We start from the raw sequence: 22,533 nt of genomic DNA on the forward strand, positions 1-22,533 counted from the left end.
TCCTAGTAATTATCATGACTATAATACTGTTTTTAAGCGCCTAGAAAGAGACATTTTGTTTGTTGTTGTTCAGTTGCTAAGTCGTGTCCGACTCTTTGCAACCCCATGGACTACATTGTGCCAGGCTCCCCGGTCTTTCCCTGTCTCCCAGAGTTTGCACAAATTCATATGTTATGGCTTGGTAAAAGTATCTAATTTTATATTAAATTCTGAAAATTCTCTCTGTAGGTTGGAGTTATAGATTTTTCAATGTATCTCAAGGATGGGAACAGCAGTAAAGGTAGTGAAGGGTATGTGCAAAGAAAATTTGCTTTCTTTTTTTCTTCAATGTTGTTTGATAGTGTTTAAAGTTTACAACTGTCCTGCTTTAAGAGATTTGCTGAAATTATTTCTGATTATATATCTCTAATAGAGTCTTATAAAAAATATCTATTGTGCCTGCTAAACCCTAAAAGGGGTTTTAGTTCAGTGTATTTTCCTGGTATGTGGTTGAGGGGCAAATAAAATAAAAAGTTTTATAAAGGGAATCTAATGCTCCATCTCTCAAAAGTAGTGTTTGAAAACATGGTCTTATTGACCAGAAGAACTGCATTCTCAGTTTGCTTAAATTTGCCCTCTGACATGTGCATCATGGGATTATGTAAAATGTCAACATTACAGGGAGCTGAGTATATGGGAACTCAGCACTAAACTTCGGTAACTCTAAAATGATTTTAAAATTGAAAGCTTTTAAAATATTCATACAGTACCTTGCAAATTAGCAGTCACAAGCTTACCCTTTACCCATTATAAATGTGGCTGCTGCTGCTGCTAAGTCACTTCAGTCGTATCCGACTCTGTGTGACCCCATAGATGGTAGCCCACCAGGCTCCCCCGTCCCTGGGATTCTCCAGGCAAGAACACTGGAGTGGGTTGCCATTTCCTTCTCCAGTGCATGAAAGTGAAAAGTGAAAGTGAAGTCGCTTAGTCGTGTCCGACTCTTCGTGACCCCATGGACTGCAGCCCACCAGGCTCCTCCGTCCATGGGATTTTCCTGGCAAGAGTACTGGAGTGGGGTGCCATTGTCTTCTCCATAAATGTGGCAGGTGAAAGCATAATTAGCCTGAAGTGTTTAACCTTAGGCATTGAACTAAATTATATTGCTTGTCCTTTAAGTAGTCCTAGAGGTATGTGGCGTTGAAGTTTTCTTTCAGTTGAAAAGTCTAACTTTTGTCTGTTCTAGATTAGCTGTTCCCAGAAGTGAACCTCCTTTTTCCACACTTGATTTTCTCATGTAATAGTAAACATTTGATCTTTGTGAAAGCCCTTTAAACCATTCATTGTGAAACCAAATAGCACTTAAAGGCAAATATATTGCCTTTGAGAACAATTATTATTTTACCCAAATAAGCTTAATTCAATTCCTATGACAAATGGAAAATTGTTCTTATAAATAATACTAGCAGGTCGCACAGAGTCGGACACGACTGAAGCGACTTAGCAGCAGCAAAGCAGAAAAAAAATCTTTGAATTGCAAGAAGATAATTTTTTTCTTTAAATGCCTCTAATAGATTATACATTATACCTGTAACCTAAGTTATTAAGGTGTGTAAGCCATAAGAAGGGCTTTATGAATATGCTGGGAAGGTCTTCACAGTTTTAAACCTCCAGGTCTCTTGTGTCAAGGAAGTTCTAATCAGGTCTGTCTTCTGGTTCATTGTGTCTGAGCCATAATTTCCTTCCTGTTTTATGAAAATATTGGAGGTGGGACATCTTAGTATTTCTAATGTCATTTACTTTTTCTCTATTTTTTATCTTTTTTCCCTTCAGAGATGGCCAGATTACTGCAATTCTGGATCAGAAGAACTATGTAGAAGAACTCAACAGACACCTAAAGTAAAGAATGAATAAATACTATTACTTTCTGGGGATTTTGGTGTGGGGGAAGGGAAGGGAAGGATAAACTGATGATGAGCAGTTAGGATAAATTCAGACAATACTCAACAAATATATATATAGGATTCCTGCTAGCACAGCTCTGAGCCTAGGTACTGGATATGTGGTGTTTACCTGTTTTGGTGGGCTTTAATGAAAGGTAATATAAAATTAATATATAATTAGAGTTTTAGTGATTATGTAAACATACTCAGTGAAGAACTCTTAAATTTGTGCCATAGAGACTTGAAATTGGAGGTCTTGGTTCCGTAGAGCCAGTCATGTATTTCAGGACCATGTCTTAGGTGAAGCACTCACCACTGTAGTGCCTTTAGATTAATGATTTCTCATTGGTCCCTTATATTTTTCATATAGTGGATCAACAGTATTAATTTACCCTCTTTTCACCGTCACTACCATTAATTTACCAAGTACTCACCAAGTATTTTTCATGACCAGAACATAAAATAATCTCTCCTCTCCTGAGGAGAGCTGTCCAAAATTTATTGGCATTCTCAAGTACACTGATGGTCTAAAAAACTGTTGAATAATTCATAAAAGTGAATATATCCATTTAATTATCTTATTTATAGTTCTCTTGTGAAAGATAATCATTTTAATTTAAGTAAGACCTAAAATGTGATTACACCAGTATGAGTATAAATTACAGTCTTGGTTCCATCTAGAAAGCTCAAAAACAATTTAAGTACATTTTTCTGGGGGCCAAGTACTAATAATGAACTAGCAGTGACCTGTGGAGATGTTAGCTTAACCAAGATACGGTTACAGTTGACAGTGAATGTGCTGTGCTATGCGTAGTCACTCAGTCGTGTCCAACTCCTTGCGACCCCATGGACTGTAGCCCACCAGGCTCCTCTGTCCATGGCGGTTCTCCAGGCAAGAATACTAGAATGGGTTGCCATTCCCTCCTGTAGGGGATCTTCCCAACCCAGGGATCAAACCCAGGTCTCCAGCGTTGCAGGTGGATTCTTTACCATCTGAACCACCAGGGAAGCCCAAGAATACTGGAGTGGGTAGCCTATCCCTTTTCTCCTCCCGACCTAGGAATAGACCCAGGTCTCCTGCAGTGCAGGCAGATTCTTTACCAGCTGAACTACCAAGGAAGCCCCTGAATTATAAATATAACAGTATTATTTATTTTTTCAGTGCTTTTGTTTCTTTATGTATAGTTAGAGGTGCCTCGGAGAAGGCAATGGCACCCCACTCCAGTACTCTTGCCTGGAAAATCCCATGGATGGAGGAGCCTGGTGGGCTGCAGTCCATGGGGTCGCTAAGAGTTGGACACGACTGAGCGACTTCCCTTTCACTTTTCACTTTCATGCATTGGAGAAGGAAATGGCAACCCACTCCAGTGTTCTTGCCTGGAGAACCTGGAGAACCGTGGGCTTCCGTCTGTGGGGTCGCACAGAGTCGGACATGACTGAATCGACTTAGCAGCAGCAGCAGAGGTGCCTAGCACATGGGGTTGTTGAAAGGAGTTAATGCAATTGTGCAAGTAAAAGCATTTAGAAGAGTGCTTGGTGTGTGACAAGCACATCATAATTCGTGTAGCCTACTATTATTATTAAATAAGTAAACCTTGAAGTACAGTGTAGTGCATGAACTTTTAAATTTCATCAACAAATGCTTGTTAAGGAATTTCCCTGGCCGTCCAGTGGTTAAAACTCTGTGCTTCCACTGCAAGGGTCGAGGGTTCAATCCCTGGTTGGCGAACTGAGATCCCATATGCCCCATGAACCTCACAAAAAGCTTTTGGGTGTGTTCATTTTGATTTGGGGGATGAAGTATTTATAGGCTGAGAATAAGCCCTAATTGACTCACTGACAGAGAAGTAACCTCTCAGGGGCCAATACTTTGGCTGGATGATTAACATGAACAAGATCTGAGTAAACAGTACTTTTCTCCCAAGGGGAAAAAAACAACACAAATTTTAGTGCCAAGAATGTAGCAGGTAAGATACCCATCACCTTGTAAGTGTCTTAGAGCCTATAAGCCTATTGAGAATTGTAGACAGTAAACAATGAATGATAAGTATGATGGGTGTTTTAAAAGAAAATATAGGATATTGTTCTGCGTCTCAAAAGAGACTTAATTTTTTTCTTCTCTTCATAGTGCTACTGTAAACAACCTTCAGGCAAAAGTGGATGCATTAGAAAAATCCAACACTAAACTGACAGAGGAGGTAAGTGTTCTAGAAATTGTTCGATTGACTTAATAGAATTTAATAAAATGCATTAGTGGAAAAGAGTTTCTCTGAAGCCTCAGAAATATAGGACTTGATTTTTCAGATAATATCTACCCTAGTACTCCTTGTTCTGACCAAGAGTGGCCAGCTGGCTTATGTCAAGTATCTCAGTTATCCAGTTGGACTATGTAGGGTTAGAACCTGGTTTGATCAAATATTTTGCTTTCTGTGTGAATGTTTTATCTGGTCTAGCCTAGAGTTAATGTTCAGTAAGATAATGTGTTTATCATTTATTTATTCATTGAACATTTTGGATACTATGTATGTCCCAGAGCTAGACACAGACTCACATCTGCCAGGCATTGATTTATGTGTGCTGGATTGGCGAGTTCCCCCCTTTACAGGTTTTATTTTCTCCTTGGGGTGATAGAGTGATGAGGTATATAACCTAAAGAACACTGGTCAGAAGACTGGTAATTCCTGCTTACATGTCATGCTTTAACACGTCATGTGCTCCTGAGCAAGTAAGTCACTTGACCCTCAAGAGACCCAGTTCCTTCTCTGGCAAAGTAGTGTTTCCCCTTTTAGCCTCACAATTACCCTGAAGATCAGATAAGAATATGCATGTGAAAACTTTTAGAAAAGTCCCTAAAATAAGAATTAAAATATAATGTCATACTTCACTTCTGATTAATATTTTTTCCCTAGCTTACCAACAATATATTTTTTTCTTCGATAGCATTAAATGTTTCTATGAGAAACCTTAAATAAAATTTTTCAGATGACAAAGACTTTATCTTCTCTTTTTCAAATTATAACTATCCTATAGTGAAACAAAGTTGGTTAAATACCACAACATAGATGGACCTGGAGGCTATTATGCTTAGTAAAATAAGAATGAGAAAGACAAATACTGTCTGTTATCTAAATGTGGAATGTAGAATCTAAAACATGAATCAAAAAAATGACTATAAAACAAAACAGAAACAGACTCAGAGATAATAGAGAACTTGCTAGTGGTAAACAGTGGGGAGGGGGCAAGATAGGGGTAGAAAAAATTAAGAGGTACAACTGTTATGTATAAAATAAATAAACTACAAGAATATATTATATAGTAAAGGGAATATGGCTTCCCTAGTGGCTCAGTTGGTAAAGAATCAGCCTGCAATGCAGGAGGCCCAGTTTTGATTGCTGGGTCAGGAAGATCCCCTGGAGAAGGAAATGGCAACCCACTCCAGTATTCTTGCCTGGAGAATTCTGTGGACGGAGGAGCCCGGACGGCTACAGTCCATGGGGTCACAAATAGTCAGACACAACTGTGCGACTAACTTTCACTTTCAGAGGGAATCTAGCCAATATTTTATAATTTTAAGGTTACAATATATAAAAGTATATAATCTATTGTATATACAGAAGTATAACCTATAAAAATATTAAATGACCATGTTATCCACCTGAAACCAATCTAATGTTGTAAATCATCTATACTTCAGAAAATAATTTGGTCTTAAAAAAACAAGTTAGGGACTTCCCTGGTGGTCCAGTGGTTAAGACTCCCTAGTTTCCACTGCAGGGTGTATGGGCTCAATCCCTGGTTGGGAAACTGAGATTCCACATGCTGTGCGGCATGGCCAATAAATAAATAACTAAAGTACAAACAGAAAAGCAAGTTAAAGCACTAGTTAAGAAATGCCATCTAATCAGATTTTTTTCAGAACTAACGTTTTCACTGTTATGACTTTAAAACACCTCCCTTATTGCTCAGTTCTGTGGATCTTATGTTTGGACATAGATTCTTAAATTATATTAGAACTTTTAATTTATGGATACGATCCTTAGAATTTTATCCCACAAGGCTTTCGAAACATTGTGCATAAAAATTTTCTACTGTGATTCTGTTGCTGGTATATTGGGTTGATGTGGGATAGCAGTTAAGCATGCTCTCCACAGCTAGGCTCTTTGGGTTCCTGTCCCTGATCTGGTGCTTGGTAGCTCTCTGATCTGGGGCCAGTTACTTAAGCTTCTGTTCTTTGGTTTACTTATCTGCAAAATGGGGCAAGAATGATAATAAACTTTTTGTGTGCATTAAATGATGTTAATACATAAGGACCTGGATAGTGGGCTTCCCTGGTGGCTCAGCTGGTAAAGAATCTGCCTGCAATGTAGGAAGACCTAGGTTCGATCCCTGGGTCAGGAAGGTCCCCTGGAGAAGGGAATGGCCACCCACTCCAGTATTCCTGGGGCTTCCCTGGCAGCTTAGAGAAGCCTGACGGGCTTAGTCCATGGGGTTGCAAAGTGGGACATGACTGAGCGACTAACACTTTTCTAGATCAGTGCCTGACACATCCATCACATGCACTCAGTAAATAAAATCATTAATTTTATTTCCTAAGTCATGGGACTTGTCTTCTTGGCCTAAGTTTATTTTACCAGCAATATTAATCATGGGCAAGTACTGTGTGTGGACTTTATAAATAACAGATAAGGCTAATAAGGTCTTCCCTCTCTCATTTCCATCTATTTTGGATTTAAAGGGACCAGTTAAAAAAACAAAACAAAACAAAACCTAGAAGGACCTCTCTTCCCTCCTGAAATCTGGACTAGTAGAACAAAGGTGGCGCTAGTGGTAAAGAACCTGCCGCCAGTGCAGGAGACACAAGAGACACGGTTCATCCTCTGGGTTGGGAAGATCCCCTGGAGGAGGAAACGGCAACCCACTCCAGTGTTCCCGTGAAAATCCCACGGACAGGGGAGCCTGGCAGGTTACAGTCCATAAGGTCGCAAAGAGTCGGACACGACTGAAGCGACTGAGTGCACAGGACAAGATGAAAAGAACTGAGCAGATGAGGATAAATAAATATCCACTTTGTGTTAGTAAAGCTGACTTAGAGAGTCCACTTGGGTCTGGAGTCGTCATTCCTAATGTTTATTTGACGGTGAGACCTTGGAAGAAGCCATCTGAGGTGTGCTTGGATCAAGAGCACCAACCTGCTTGCCCAGAGTCACTTCTGAGAGAAATGGGCTGTCAGACCCACCTCTAGAAAGCTCACCAGAGCCTGGATGCTGTACTTACACAGTAGAACAGGAGCCAAGTAGAGACAACAAAAAGGGAGACCAGCGTGGCTGAGAGGAGCTGCTCAGCGCCTTTCCCAGCCTCCTTCAGGCCCCTCGTCGTTCTCTCAGGAGCTAATCTCCACACATACAGAGAAGGAGAGTGTTTCCACCGCGTTCTTCCCTCCCTTGGGACAGGGTTATAAACATGTCCCCTAAAGACACACTGCCAATAACATTACCTTGTCTTTAGGCACTGAAAAGAAACAGAAAAATCTCTTCGATGTTTAAAGGCATCTTTTCGAGTGAGAACTTTGGTCTTTTTGTCTTTTTTTTTTTTTTTAAATTTTTGGCCATGCCACAGGGCATTTGGGCTCTTAGTTCCCTGACCATGGATCAAACCAGCCCGCCCCTGCATTGAAAGGGAAGAGAGCCTTAACACCACTGGACCACCAGAAAAGTCCCTAAAAACAGGTCTTAATGAGGGTGTGTAAGATGGGTCCCAAAGCATGAGGTGACCTCTCAAACATTTTAGAAATAGGTTTTGTAGCTAAATATAATTATGAGTTATCTATGGGGACACCCTTGAGGTAAATGATCATAACTTAACATTCTGTTACTGGAAAAAAAAGTTTTTACACAAAAAGCAGTAATAAGAGATATTTGTCTTTCAAGATAGCTCTCCTAAGTTTTTGTGGGGTTATAGATAGTTTTCTTTCCTTCTAGAATACCTAAGCGTGAAAATCATGTCCTTGCAGATTATGAATTATCTTATTCTGTGTTTAATAAAAGAAAGATTATTTTCAAAATTTTATCAACAGCTTGCAGTTGCAAACAACAGAATTATCACCTTGCAAGAAGAAATGGAACGAGTTAAAGAAGAAAGCTCCTACATATTGGAATCGAATCGGAAGGTGAGAGCATGTCACTGTGTTAACAGTGAGGGCGGGGGTGGGTGGGTGGCACGCTCAGAGGGCTGCTTGAAAGCAGCGAGCCTTTGCATATGTTAAGTGCACTGTTTTCCCTGAGACTGGGTGCAAAATTACTTGAATGATGAAGGTTATGGGAGGCTGATGCCCCTCTCCTATTGACACTCCTTGGCTTCACCACCATGTACATCTGTTTAGAGACTTCAAGAAGCAGTCTAATTCAATGTATTTTTTTATATACACCATTGCATTTTTTATACATTATATACATTTTTATATAATGATTTGTACTATTTTTAGAAATAATGGTACTGTTTTATAAGAAGTATATCTCTGATATCACTGGGAAAGAGTTCCCATATAAATGAATTTTCTGGATAACTCAGTCCCTTTTATATATGTCTCAACATATTTTGCAAACCTTTTGTGTACTGCACAATTCTGAGCCTTCTTAAGTAGAGGATAGGATTTACTCCATGTGGCCCTTTATGGTGACTGAAGATCATAGTTATCAACATTGGCAATTCTGTACTATGTTATAATGGTGCTGCTCAAGGGGGCTGTTGAAACTGATAGAGCTTCTAGAACCTATACTTAATTGTCCCAGATTCTTTTTTTTTTTTTTTGCCTTTTATTTCACTGGCATCTTTTATTTCTTACTGCTGTTAGCATTACTCTTTCTGGAAATGCTCCCTACTCCTTAGCCTCATGTTTCTAACCTACTGTGACCTAGGAATCCAGAAATCCAGTTTTTTAAATTGTTCTTGAAGAGTAAGTACCTAGCCTCTGAGTGGGAACCAACATAAATAAAAAGAAAGTGGAGTCGCTCAGTCGTGTCCGACTCTTTGGGACACCATGGACTATAGCCTGCCAGGCTCTTCTGTCCATGGGATTTTCCAGGCAAGACTACTGCAGTGGGTTTCCATTGCCTTCTCCAGAGGATCTTCCTGACCCAGGGATTAACCCAGGTCTACCCTCATTATAGGCAGATGCTTTACCATCTGAGCCACCAGGCAAAGTTTGACTTTAATGCATGGATTTTGTAAAACAAGACAACTGTGACTGCTCAGAGGTTTCTGGTGAACTGTTCATTTCCCTGGTGGCTCAGCCGGTACAGAATCTGCCTGCAATGCAGGATACCTGAGTTTGATCCCTGGGTTGGGAAGATCCCCTGGAGAAGGGAACTGCTACCCACTCCAGTATTCTGGCCTGGAGAGTTCCATGGAGTCACTTAGAGTATAGGCCATGGGGTCGCATAGAGTCAGACACAACTGAGCGACTTTCACTTTCCTTCTTCTTTCACTTTCCTTCATCTTTCACTCTTATCTCGCTGTCTGGGTGGAGATAGCAGATGTGAGATCTTTTGGAGGAGGACTGAATAACTGAAACTTTGGCCCAATTTATAGTTTACAGTGAATACTATTTTGTTTCTTAGAGGCTGGTATTTTGAGACTTCTACCACTTGGTTTGGTAAGCTGCAAGGACTTGAAACAAAATGGCAAAAATTTCCCAGTTCAGCTTAGAATATTTATGGAACCTCTGCAGTTTCTTTATTGTCTTCGTTCATTGTCATATGTGCTTTGGTGTGATCATTTTCCTTACTGAATAGGAGTGCTAGTGTCCGATAACTGTTGGATTCTCTACATCCTCAGATGTGTACTGTTTTACTTACCTTTTCAAGGGTCCTAAGCCAGACCGGACTTCTGAGGGGCAAGCACTGAGTGAAGCCAGGAAGCACTTAAAGGAAGAGACACAACTGCGACTGGTAAACTGTGCTTTTATGTCCTCATGGTTCAGCACCATGTTAAAATACCCCCATTTAGGGGTTTTATCTCATAGATCAAGGGAAGATCAGTAGTAGTCTAACAAATTTTATGGATCCTGTGAATTTTTTTCTCATTCTTTTAACCCATATTCCCTACAGTGTTTCCTCAGTCCTTGCTTTGAGTATTCTCAACAACCAATAGAATTTTGCCAATCTTCATTTTTAATTTATTTTTGCTTTTATAGTTTGTGTTGCAAAAACGCTAGGTATATAGAACCTACTTTTTAAACTGTATGATCTCTCTTACTGCCTCAGTCCTCACCCCTGCAAAGACATGTCTCCTCGGATAGGTCAGCTCCTCTTCTCCTTACTACGAGTCATCAGTGTAGACTTGTCCTCTCTTACTTTTAGTTGTTATTTCTGAATTTATTCTTGTTTTTATACATAAATAGAAAAATACGACATCGGTATTAGTCTTAAGATATTCATAGAAATTAATTTATATACATATATAAGAATGTATAATAAGGGCTGAAATACTTCTGCAATTGATTTTATCCAAATATTAGTATAATAATAAACCTGTGTCTTCCCAGGTGGCTCAGTGGTAAAGAATCCACCTGCCAATGCAGGAGACGTGAGTTTGATCCCTGGGTTGGGAAGATCCCCTGGAGAAGGAAATGGCAACCCACTCCAGTATTCTTGCTAATGTTACTTTAGCAATGTTATTTTAACATCCTTGAAATAATTATCATTTTCCTTCTATATGTTTGTAGATTCAGTCTCAAAATGCTTTCCATAAAGAAGGTCCATAAAATAATGTATGTCAGTGTTTAAAAATACGGTTTGAGTTGCCTTCTGTCATGGTCGCCACGTACAGTGGAATGCCTCAGTTAAGAAGCAAATGAAAAAATGGTACAAAAAATTTTCCACTTTGCCATACCACATTATGATAAATGTTTTGTTAACAGAGAAAGAAACCAAGCAAATAGGCAAGGTTCTAGATGTGCCCTGGGCACAGCGTGGATGCAGAAGAACCTCAGTTCTTTGTATCTGTGATCATCCAAATAACACAGCAGTAGTAAGGTTGAAACAAAAGCAGGCCTCGTGTTAAGTGAATATAAAAGTTCAGTTAGCCACTATATTTATTTTAATAATAGCAACCAAGGTTTATTTGACTTTGTTTTATGCTGAGAACTTCATATAAACATACATGCATCTTTTTCATGTAATATTTTTAAAATTTCAAGATGATAGAAGTAAATGAGCATAAATGTATTGCATCACTTTCCCTTTCAGGACACTGAAATAGATCCCACTTAGCGTCAAGTCCAAATTGCTGTTTTACTTTTAGGGACCTGTATATCACCTGCATTTTCATTCTAATAGTCATTGGACGTTGAATTCATTTCTCTCAGTTTCATGAAATCTTCTCTTTTTATTCATCCAGCCATACTGACCTCCTTTCTCAATTAGAGCATATATACAAAAAGCAGTGTATCAGTGATTAAATACAGAGCTCTGTGTTCAGCCTATTTTTGAGTTAGCTGCTATATTTGAAATAGATAACCAATAAGGACCTACTATAAAACACAGGAAATGCTGCTTAATCTATAAAAATGGAAAAAGAATTTGAAAAAGAATACATCCATGTACATGTATAACTGAGTCACTTTGCTGTGCACCTGAAACTAACACATTGTTAATCAACTATGCTCCAATATAAAATAAAATAGAAAAAACTCAGCCATATTGACAGTTCCCAGTAACTGAGATGTTACCTTGAGGACCCAAAGTATCTTTTTGGTCCCTTGGGATCTTGAAAATGTCAACAACCTTCAAACTAAAGAGAATTCCAGATGCTTAATTTTGTGCTGGCTACTGTAATACTTCGTATTTTTATAACAGGACATGATACAGTTGTTTGTTTTAATATCTAATGATGTGCCTCAAGTATGTGTGTATTTTAGGCATATTAGATAGCTCTACCTTTGGCCTACCATGTTTTTCAGATTTGTAAATTCTTCAGTAAATATTACTATAATTATCCTGGTTATTCTTATTCTTAGTATTAATGTCTCTGTATTCAATGATGGTTTACATCTGTTTTGCCAGACTTCAGACCTGAGAATTTAGGCCTGCCTTTTCCTGCAGAATTTTGTAGTTTGTACATAGTTGAGTAAAGAGAGAATAAGTAATTTGTCTCCCTCTGGGGGCAGGACGTTGAAAAAGAACTGGAAATCCAGATCAGCATGAGACAGGAGATGGAATTGGCTATGAAGATGCTGGAGAAGGACGTCTGTGAGAAGCAGGATGCCCTGGTGTCTCTGCGGCAGCAGCTGGACGATCTCAGGGCTCTTAAGCATGAACTTGCCTTCAAGCTGCAGGTACGAGAAGCACAAGGAATGGGCTCACTGGCTCCTTAAATCCCAGGGCTTCCCTCTGTCCCTCTTCTTCTCTAGAATCGCACTTTAAATACAAGAGGAAAGAGTGGTGTCACTTTGAGGCTGAAAAGTGAAAGTGTTAGTCACTCAGTCATGTCCAGCTGTTTGTGACCCCATAGACTGTAGCCCGCCAGGCTCCTCTGTCCATGGGATTCTCCAAGCAAAAATACTGAAGTGGGTAGCCATTTCCTTCTCCAGGGGATCTTCCCAACCCAGGGACTGAACCTGGGTCTCCTGCATTACAGGCAGATGCTTTACCATCTAAGCCACCAGGGAAGCCCTAGCTGCCAATAAACCACTTTAGGAATCAGACCATCATAGGATCCTGTATGCTTATTCTGGAAAGCCACAGCCACTTTTCACATTGTCACATCTACTCTCAAGTCTGACCTACCAACTGAGTTATATAGATAAATTGATGTACTTTCTGATGTTGATTTTTGAGACAAAACTGCAGATAACAACACTAATATTAAATTAAATATTGCTTCCTGCTTTTCTCTGTTTGGGAATTAACTGATGGACAAATATTAATATATAAGCATTTCTATTTCTTTACTTCCCATTAAGGCACGTGTGACTTTTTTCAGGATTTTACATTCTATATAAATGTAAACATTACTCATAATTCTTTTCTGTAACAGAGTTCAGACTTGGGAGTAAAACAGAAAAGTGAACTGAACAGTCGCTTAGAAGAGAAGACTAATCAGATGGCTGCTACCATTAAACAACTGGAACAAAGGTAAAATTGCTGTTTCTCTAGTGAAACAGGGCATTCAGTCCTGGAAGTGAGGAGAACGTGCTGTGGATTTGACAGAGAGTATGTGGAAATCGCCCAGCTTATCACCAGGCATGTTCATAGAAAGAAAGCCAATTAAATGTTGTTTTTTAAGATGTGACTAAAAACCATTTCAGTGTCATGTGTTAGAGGAGGGATACGTACAAGGATGAAAGGACTTTTAAATCTGTGTGTGATTCTGTTACTGTTTATTACTGAAGTCTTTGAAGACTTTAGTGCTAGGTGATCGAGGGGTACTGTGAACCTCTTTCCCTCCTTTTTCATCTCCCTATTCTCTCTGCTTTCTCCTCAACAGTTCCGCAGCTTCCGCTGTCACCTCCTGCCCACAGTGCTTAGATCTGTTGATCTCCAGTTCTGTCTTCCTTCTATATTTTCATCCCCTGACCAGCTATTTCCCCCTAGTGCCTACAACTCAGTCTGCCCAAAGTACATCTTCTTCCTATGCTATTCTTCTGTCTTTCTGTCTGAAATCACCACATTCTTGCTAGTGACTCAGCTGCCAGGAGAAATGGCTAAGGCTTCAAGATTAAATGAGCCACAGTACCCCTGGTCATGAAAACTTTGCTACCTGTAACACCCACTGATCACCCTTCTTGCACTTGAGCAAAACTACACTACTAACTGGCCCCTGGACACACTTCCCATATTCCCCATCCGTGTCTTTCCTAATTGTTATTGTTCAGTCATTAAGTTGTGTCCAACTCTTGGAAACCCCGTGGACTGCAGCATGCCAGGCTTCCCTGTCCTTCACTATCTCCTGGAGTCCACCCAAACTCATGTCCTTTGAGTCAGGGATGCCATCCAACCATCTCACCCTCTGTCATCCCCTTCTCCTCCTGCCCTCAATCTTTCCCAGCATCAGGGTCTTTTCATTGGAAGAGCCAACGTTGGCTCTTCACATCAGGTGGCCAAAGTATTGGAACTTCAGCTTCAGCATCAGTCCTTTCAATGAATATTCAGGGTTGATTTCCTTTAGAATTGACTGTGTTTTCTAATAGTTTCATCAAATAGAAATGTCCTTCCTCTTTTCACTCCCTTGTTCTTCAGATACATCTTTTATGTTCAGGCTAAAATGCCACTTATCCAAAGCTTCCTCTGATACTTCTTCCCAGTTTGTCCTCGTTGGAATTCCTATAGCCTTGTATCTATACCTAGCCATACTGCTCATAGCACTTCTCACTTCCTGTCTTACCTTATAAACCTTTATATAGGTATCTTATCTTCTGATGAGAATGTGAGTTCCTTGAAGCTAGTTAACTGTACCCTTTAGGTTCCCTTGTTGGATCTATCACAGTGCCATGTGTCCAAAGCATTCATTGAATAGACATGTAAATGAATAGGTGAATGGATGATTTCTTTTATTCGAGTGGTTCTTGACCAGGGTAGGTCCTGAACAGCACTGCATATTATTGTTGACTCAGAAGTTAATTGTTAATTAATAAATAAGCTTGAAACCTCTGGCTTGGCTGATTGTAAATGAAAAAGTTATCAGTCTATCTCAAAAGTTGTCTTGTTCATAAAAGTTGTATGTTTATGATTTAACAAATCAATATTAGTGTTCGTAAATTGTGTTTTTGAAATGTGTCAGATGATTTTTCAGTGGATTTTTGTTTTGGTATTTAAAGCAGACAGAACTGAAATAATGACTTATCTCTTCAGGTATTAAGCTGACTTATTCTCTTGCTATTTTTGTCTTTCCTATTTATTCATTTTCTCATTCCCCTTTCACTCCATTTTTATTTTTATTTGTATTAACATAGTGAAAAGGATTTGGTGAAACAGGCAAAGACCTTAAACAGTGCAGCAAATAAACTGATCCCAAAACATCATTAGGCATTTTACAGCTGGTCACCTCACAAGTTGGATATCACAACTTAATTGTAAAAGGAAGAAATCTGAAAGCAATTGCATTTATGCTCTGATTCTATATAAAATGTCACCAAAAATTGACTTTGAATTTGCTGGACTTTAAGAAAAACAGTTTGATATATAGGCTGTGTTTTTTCCTTCTTCTTTATTTTCTCCCCAGAGGTAGCAAATTTAGTATAAGTTCTTAATTAATTACCAAATAAACTTTGAGAAATTACTTCTGAGTTGACCAATATATAAACACCCCTTTAAAAAAAAAAAATCCTAGGGAATGGAAGCTCTGTACATACATGATTGATGCCTTTACAACCCAGTCCCCCATAATACGAGTTTCTAGGTACAATGTCTGTGTCAGTGAGCCTGTTCTGCCGTTGCGATGTAATGAACTAGAGGTGACGACCACACGGTTTTGGACTCTCCTAAAGTAGTTCTGTATCTCGTAGGCCATGACCCCTTTTCACTTTGGTTATCTAGGTTTAATCCCCAAGCCAAGGATAAGTACTTAGTATTTCACTACAGTCCTCTTCTCCATAACCAAGATTGCTTGCAACTTTTTTGCCTTAGTGACTTCAGGGGGTAAAAAACAGCATCCTTCCAGTTCTTTAAAGTCATAGAGATAAATTTAGTGATTAGGTAACTTATGATAACATAATAATATGGAAGCTTGGGAAGACCCTCCTAATATTTGTCATCTTCTACCTCTTCCATTTTCCTGCAGTTCCACTTCCTATTTAGGTAGCTCAGAGAAAGCAATTTTAATACAGACACTCCTCTCCTATATAAAAAAATAGGCTACACACTTTTCAAATCTATTCTGCTTTTCCTTTTGAAGTAAAGATGACGAGGCATGGACCCAAGTAATGGTTCCCTGCCTCTTGTCTCTTGTTGACAACCTCTACTTAAGAGTTTCTATTACTTTTTGTTCAGAAAGGAATTTGCTTAAGTTTTCAGAAAAATAACAATCTATTAGAAAACCATTTCAGAGTAGGAAACAGACAAATTTAAATAAACTTATATTTGTTATTATTTAGTCTAAAAATAAAGATTCCCAGTAGGTATTCATAAACAGTAATTAGCAAGGCTTCTTTTTCTAAGTGACCACAGATCTAATCCTTCCTAGACTTTACATTGTAATAATCCTATAAATACTTTGATTTTTATAATGACTTGATTTGGGGGGACAGGCATTACATAAGCCTTTATTACTTCAAAAAAGGCTTGGCAAAATTTTTGTTTTTCTCTTTTGTCTCATTCTGATGGGATTTGCAGCATTTCAGCTGCTTAAGTGGGGACAAAGATAACCCCTTTGCTTCCAGCTGTTGAAATTCTTTATCACCTTAGAAAAACCAGGATTAAGAGGGTAAGATAGATTTTTATAGGTGTGTTTTTATAGGTCCTTGCAGACTTGAGCCAAAGTCAAGTCAAAGAGCCTATGGCCAACCTCATGGAAGCTCCTGTGCTTTTGAACTTAGTTTATTTCTTATAATTTTGCATCTACTCTTATCTTCATCACCCTTTTATGGTGATGAGTTGCCTTTTCTATGAGTATTTGGAAGGAGTGCTCAAACACCAAAATAAAACATTTTAAAGACTACACATAGCATGCTTCCAAATTCTATTAGAGAGAGCCCCAGATACTTCACCTTAGAACATACTTTTTATAGGTGCAAAGTTATAGGATATATGGGAGAAAACATTCATCAGAATCTTCCAGAGAATATGGTCAGGAATCTTAGGCAGGCCCAGTGCTGAAACGCTTGTCCACTTAGTCACACACTATGTGGTAGATATGGAAAAGGAATAAGATGTCCAGACTCTGACAAAGGCTTTTCATTATGTCAAAACCCGAAGCCTGGGTAAAGGTTGATGTATAGTGTCCAGTGATTTAATATATTTGTGGTTAAGGAAAGGGACAAGGAAGATGTTCTAATTCCGTGTCATAAGAAGGTAGTTGCCCATTTGCAAGTTCCAGTTATGAGTGTAAAACAGAAATATAAAGTACCAAACCTATTAGGAAATAAAAACAAACAAAAAAAGTGGATTTAACTTTAATTACTGTGTACTTGAAGTTGGCTTTGGTATGGATTTTCTAAAAAGTGATGTTTTATTGTTTATCATCTAATGGCTGTAAACTGTAGTACTAGAATAAAAAAAAAAAATGGAAAATCAGCTTTTCCTCTGCCTGGTTCACCTTCATCTTGCTTTTTTTGGTTAAAGGATTTGTTCCTCCTCCATCTTTTTTCCCCCCATAATTTCTTCCCATGTCCTGCAGAGTTTATTTTCCTCTCTGTGTATCCCCATGCCTTCTTCCTTGGGTTGTTTTATTTTGTGCTGTGAACTTGGTCTTCCTCCCCGCCATGGCTTTTGTTTTTTATCACACGTTCATATGGCTCACATCCAGATTGCGCCAGGCTGAGCGAGGCCGCCAGTCTGCTGAACTGGACAACCGGCTCTTCAAGCAGGACTTTGGAGACAAGATCAACAGTCTGCAGCTGGAAGTGGAGGCGCTCACCAGGCAGCGGTGAAGAAAGCGCAGCTTTGGTGGCCAGGGTGGTCGTGGGAAGTACTGATGCTAGACAGCCAGGGGGTAGGGGGGAGTCTCCTGCTCCAGCCATTTCCATTCTGTCTCTGCCAAGTCCTTTCTCCAGAACTAGAATCCAGAAAGCTTCACGTACACCAGCATTCCCCAAATCTTGTCAGCATCTTTTGCTACCAAAGAAACAGGAAATTAGAACCCAAGGTCCCAGATAAATAGGATGGAGTAAAAGACTGTAATGGCCAACACCACACTAATAATAACAGGATTTCCTGAATTCTTACTGTGTGCAGGATACTTTACTAAGCACTTCATATGCAGTTTCTCCTAACATCTTCCCTTCAACCCTGTTTGTGATCTCATCACCCCTACTTTCAGATGAAATGGAAACTTAGAGGGGTTAAATTGTCCAAATTCACGTAGCTAATGTGTAGCCACATTCAAAAAGCCTATTTCTCTGACTCCAAGCCCTTAACCATTCTTCCACGCACGTGCATGCTAAGTCAGCATATCGTGTGTGGGTGCTAAGTCACTTCAGTTATGTCTGACTCTTTGTGACCCTATGGACCGTAGCATGTCAGGCTCCTTTGTCCATGGGATTCTCCAGGCAAGAATACTGGAGTGATTTGCCATACCCTTCTCCAGGGAATCTTCCTGACCCAGGGATCAAACCTATGTCTCTTTACATCTCCTGCATTAGCAGGTGGGTTCTTTACCACTAGCACCACCTGGGAAGCCCATTCTTCCATACCATCTCTCAAATGAGACTCAACTGTGTGCCAGAGGCACTGCTTTCAAACAAATATAAGTTTGTTGTTGGATATACAAGTACACAGCTACTAAGGACACTGGTGGTTGAGGGTGTAACTGGGGATTGACTGCATAACTGTAAAGAGATAGCTAATTAAAATGTGATGGGACTTACAGTGTCAGTGCTTTCATAGGGTATCTTGAAATTTTAGGAATACTATCCTTCAGTTATAGTGAATCCTACCAGCATTCAGTTGACCATAACTATTCATTAAGAGTTAGTGTTAATTGTCAATACTCAGAGTAGTGCCCGCAGACACTGGGAGATCCTAAAGTACATTCTTAATCATCCCAGGAAGCTTAAATACGTCGAATGTATTCTAGTGCTACTAGTTTTATTGTGTTGTATTTTACTGTAAAACCTGGTTGTCCATAGTGTGGACATACCATAGTACCACTAGGTGGCACTAGTGGTAAAGAACCCACCTGCCAATGCAGGAGACCTGAAGAGACGCCGGTTCAATCCTCTCGATTGGGAAGATCTCCTGGAGGAGGCCATGGCAACCCACTCCAGTATTCTTGCCTGGAGAATCCCATGGACAGATGAGCCTGGTGGGCTACGGTCCACAGGGTCACGGAGTTGGACACGACTAAAGCAACTTTGCACACGTGCACTTTAAAACCTGGTTGTCCATATATACACGGTTGTTTCTATTGTTGTTGTTCAGTTGCTAAGTGCTAAGTCGTGTCTGACTCTTTGCCACCCCATGGAGTGCAGCATGCCAGGCCTCCCTGTACCTCACTGTCTCCTGGGATTTGCCCAAGTTCATGTCCATTGAATCAGTGATGCTGTTAATCAAGTATTAAAATTTAATTACTGAATTCTAAGAAAAGGGTTTGGCATTCTTTAGAAAACAGTACAGAAATCCAAATTTTCATCATTTTTTTCTCCCACCCATCCCAGGAATCATCTTGAGTTAGAGCTAAAACAGGAAAGAGAAAGAAGGTTACAAAACAGCAGGAGCATCCCAGGAAAGGGATCCCAGAAGCCAGAAGAACCCAAAATGGTAATGTTTGTTATTCCCTTGTTCCTTTACTTTGGAGAAGGCAATGACACCCCACTCCAGTACTCTTGCCTGGAAAATCCCATGGACGGAGGACCAATTTTTAGAGGTTACCTTGATGGACCAGGCTATTTTCTCTTATGGAACACATTTCATTACTATGGCCTTGAGTACCTAGGTGGTAGGCAGGCGCTGGGGTAGACACATGGAAGCTTGATTCTAAGTCTGCCTCCAGGACACTCTAACTTGAATTCATTTGGAAAAGGAGATTGATAACCATAATTTCCAGTGACCATCTTTTCGTTGTTGTTCAGTCACTAAGTCATATCTGACGCTTTGTGACCACATGGACTGCAGCACCAGGCTTCCCTGACCTTTACTTCTCTGTCCTACAGTGACCATCTTAATCCTTTCAATTTGTTAAGATTATTTTAGTAGCTAATATTTTTAATAATATGGTATCACCATCCCTCCCTAATCCTGAATTCCCCTTTAACAGAATTGTCTTAAATGTTGATTTGCTTCTGTACACCGTTTTCCAAGTCATGAAGATTTCAAGTTTAGCATACTCAAGGTGCTTCTCTTGGGAAATTTAGAAAAAGAGGGAACTAGGCTTGGGAAATGGGAAATAACACAGAGTGGTTTAAAGAGCAGGAGTAGAAGCTTCTAGAGAACAGTGTTAGGAAAGAGACCTCTAGCACCTATAGTGGTGAGAGAGCCAAAATTGGATTATCCCTGGGACCCAGGAAACAGGGTTTTGTCCTAAGAAGTAACTGATACCTTGAGCCCATTTTGTAAGTAAATAGGATATATTCTGAATTCATTTCAGTCTCAAGAATTAAAAAACTATCTACTCTGAAAATCATTTGTTGCAAGTCTTATCCAAATAATTTGTTAAGAAACTACTCGGAACAAAGAATAAAGGCAAATATCTTGAAAGTTAAATTCCTCCCCTAACCTTTAAAAAAAAAAAAAAAGCTGCTTAGCTTCATACCAAGCTAGGACAATACAGAAGAAAATGTCTGCATGGTTAAGCTTGTTTGGCAATCTGAACAATTAACAAACTGGGCTGTTTTCTTTTGGCAGGATGGGAAGCACAAAATCCAAGAGGAAAATGTTAAACTAAACAAGCCCCTGGAAGAAAGCCACAGGTGTTTACTAATAAAGTACTAAGATATAAAGCTCTTTTGGGGTGGTGGGACAGAGGGAGCTTTTGTTAGACATTGGCAGTGACTCAGATCAGACACTGACTTGTAATATTAATATTCCAGAAAGACATTTTAAAGGGAGAGTGAATAAGGAATAAACCAGATAACACATATTGAACCAAACCCATTTAGTCAGTTTCAGAAGAAATAAAGGTGATCAGGCTGTCTGTCTTCTGATTCTTTCCTGGTTAATCCCCAAACTATCACTTAAAAGATTAGCTCTAATCTGATCTCTACTGGATCAGTAGGACAAGTGAATGAAAGACAAATCATAGCATTTCCTGGGTTCTTAATGCACTTGAGCATGACCTGCTTCCACCTGTGTGCTAAGTGAATGGAGGCTATGTTTCAAATACATTCCCTTATTTCCCTTATGTTTTTCTCTTAAAGAGAAAAATAGTTTATTTTTCTTAACTCTTCATCTCATTTGCTCACTGAAGAACATGGGATCCCTTCCAGGAAGTTGACTTTTAACAAATTACATCCAACTACATGACCTTCTGGAAAAGGCAAAACCATGGAGATAATGATTACTAGGGATTAGGAGATATGGATAGATGAATTGGTAGAGCACAAAGGATTTTATAGGCCAGTGAAAATACTCTATGACACTGTAATGATGGATACATGTCGTCATATATTTGTCCAAACCCATAGAATGTACACCACCAAGGGAGAAGCCTAAGGTAAACCATGACTCACAGCGTGTCAGTTTAGGTTCAGTAACTGTTCGCATCGGGTACCATTCTGGTGTGGAATGTTGATATTGGGGGAGGGTGGGAGGTCCAGCAGAATATATAAGCAATCTGTGTCCTTTCTGCTCAGCTCTGCTGTGAACCTAACACTGCACGAAAAATTAAAGTCAATCATAATGACAACAATAACAAAAGATTAGTATCAAGGAAAGATACCACAGAGGAGTTTTGAGAGACCTATATAGTATATATTTTTGGCAGCTGAATCTGTCCAATCTTTGATGCCCTAAGAATGAGATAATATGTCATCTGGAGCAAAACTAGCTGCTGGAGAAGATAAATCACACAGTCCAACAGCGGGATGATTTTGGAGGTGCTTAGCCTAAACAGTCCTTCCTTGCCTCCAAGGCCAGAGTGATTCCAGTACCTTTAAGTTTTACTCCCAAGAGAACATGGTCTGATCCAGGACCAGCCTTAAACTCCTTAAGATTAGAGCTAATCTTCCTACAGACCATCATGGGCTGTGGGAAGGAATTAGACCATAAAATTAACCAAGGCTTAAAAGGGCCTTTCAGAGTCAGCTCATGCCAGACAAAAATCAAGTCATTTACTTTCAGGAGTGTCTTACATGTCAGGTTCTGATTTTAGGCCCTAGAAATAATACAATGACTATCCCTTGGCATCCAGGGTTCCAGGAGCCCCTTCAGATATCAAAATCCATGGATGCTCAAGTCTCTTACAAAAAATGGCCTGGTACAATGAACATAATGCGCTGTATCTGTGGATTGTGCCTCTGGGATTTAACTAACCACAGATGTGGAACCTGAAAACCAGGAGGCATGAGTATACTACCTTATATATGTATTGTACTCTGCAGCTTAAAAAATGCGTCACGTTCATTGTCTCCTTACAAATTTGCTACTGCTAAGTCACTTCAGCTGTGTCCGACTCTGTGTGACCCCAGAGACGGCAGCCCACCAGGCTCCCCCGTCCCTGGGATTCTCCAGGCAAGAACACTGGAGTGGGTTGCCATTTCCTTCTCCAGTGCAGGAAAGTGAAAAGTGAAAGTGAAGTCGCTCGGTCATATCCGACTCGTAGCGACCCCATGGACTGCAGCCCACCAGGCTCCTCCGTCCATGGGATTTTCCAGGCAGGAGTACTGGAGTGGGGCGTTACAAATTTACTTCTCCTTAAAAAAGCTTAATCATCTACTCCTACTTTACAGGTGAGAAAAATGAGGCACACAGAGACCCAAGTTGCCTCTCTTTATCATGTCTTCCTTTGTCTTCCTCTGCACTAAATA

At 39.7% G+C, this 22,533-nt stretch overlaps 1 protein-coding gene and 1 non-coding gene across 11 annotated transcripts in view; one reads left to right on the forward strand and one right to left on the reverse strand.

The window, feature by feature from the left end:
• The window catches only part of RUFY3 (RUN and FYVE domain containing 3), a 92,777-nt gene that overhangs the window by 65,343 nt on the left and 4,901 nt on the right, over window positions 1–22,533 (forward strand). For 3 of the 10 annotated variants that reach the window (XM_070372485.1, XM_070372487.1, XM_070372489.1), the window contains 10 exons: window positions 229–290; window positions 1,810–1,875; window positions 4,048–4,117; window positions 7,993–8,085; window positions 9,782–9,865; window positions 12,085–12,252; window positions 12,954–13,051; window positions 17,379–17,498; window positions 19,228–19,330; window positions 20,414–20,493. In XM_070372485.1, the coding sequence (XP_070228586.1) occupies window positions 229–290; window positions 1,810–1,875; window positions 4,048–4,117; window positions 7,993–8,085; window positions 9,782–9,865; window positions 12,085–12,252; window positions 12,954–13,051; window positions 17,379–17,498; window positions 19,228–19,330; window positions 20,414–20,493 (944 nt within the window). The other 7 variants (XM_070372490.1, XM_005897050.3, XM_005897051.2 and 4 more) reach the window with 4 other exon arrangements.
• TRNAY-GUA (transfer RNA tyrosine (anticodon GUA)) lies at window positions 12,514–12,585 on the reverse strand. The gene has a single exon. It is a non-coding gene; the product is annotated as a tRNA-Tyr (tRNA).

This window comes from Bos mutus, chromosome 6 (assembly GCF_027580195.1).
Source record: "Bos mutus isolate GX-2022 chromosome 6, NWIPB_WYAK_1.1, whole genome shotgun sequence".
NCBI lineage: Eukaryota > Metazoa > Chordata > Mammalia > Artiodactyla > Bovidae > Bos > Bos mutus.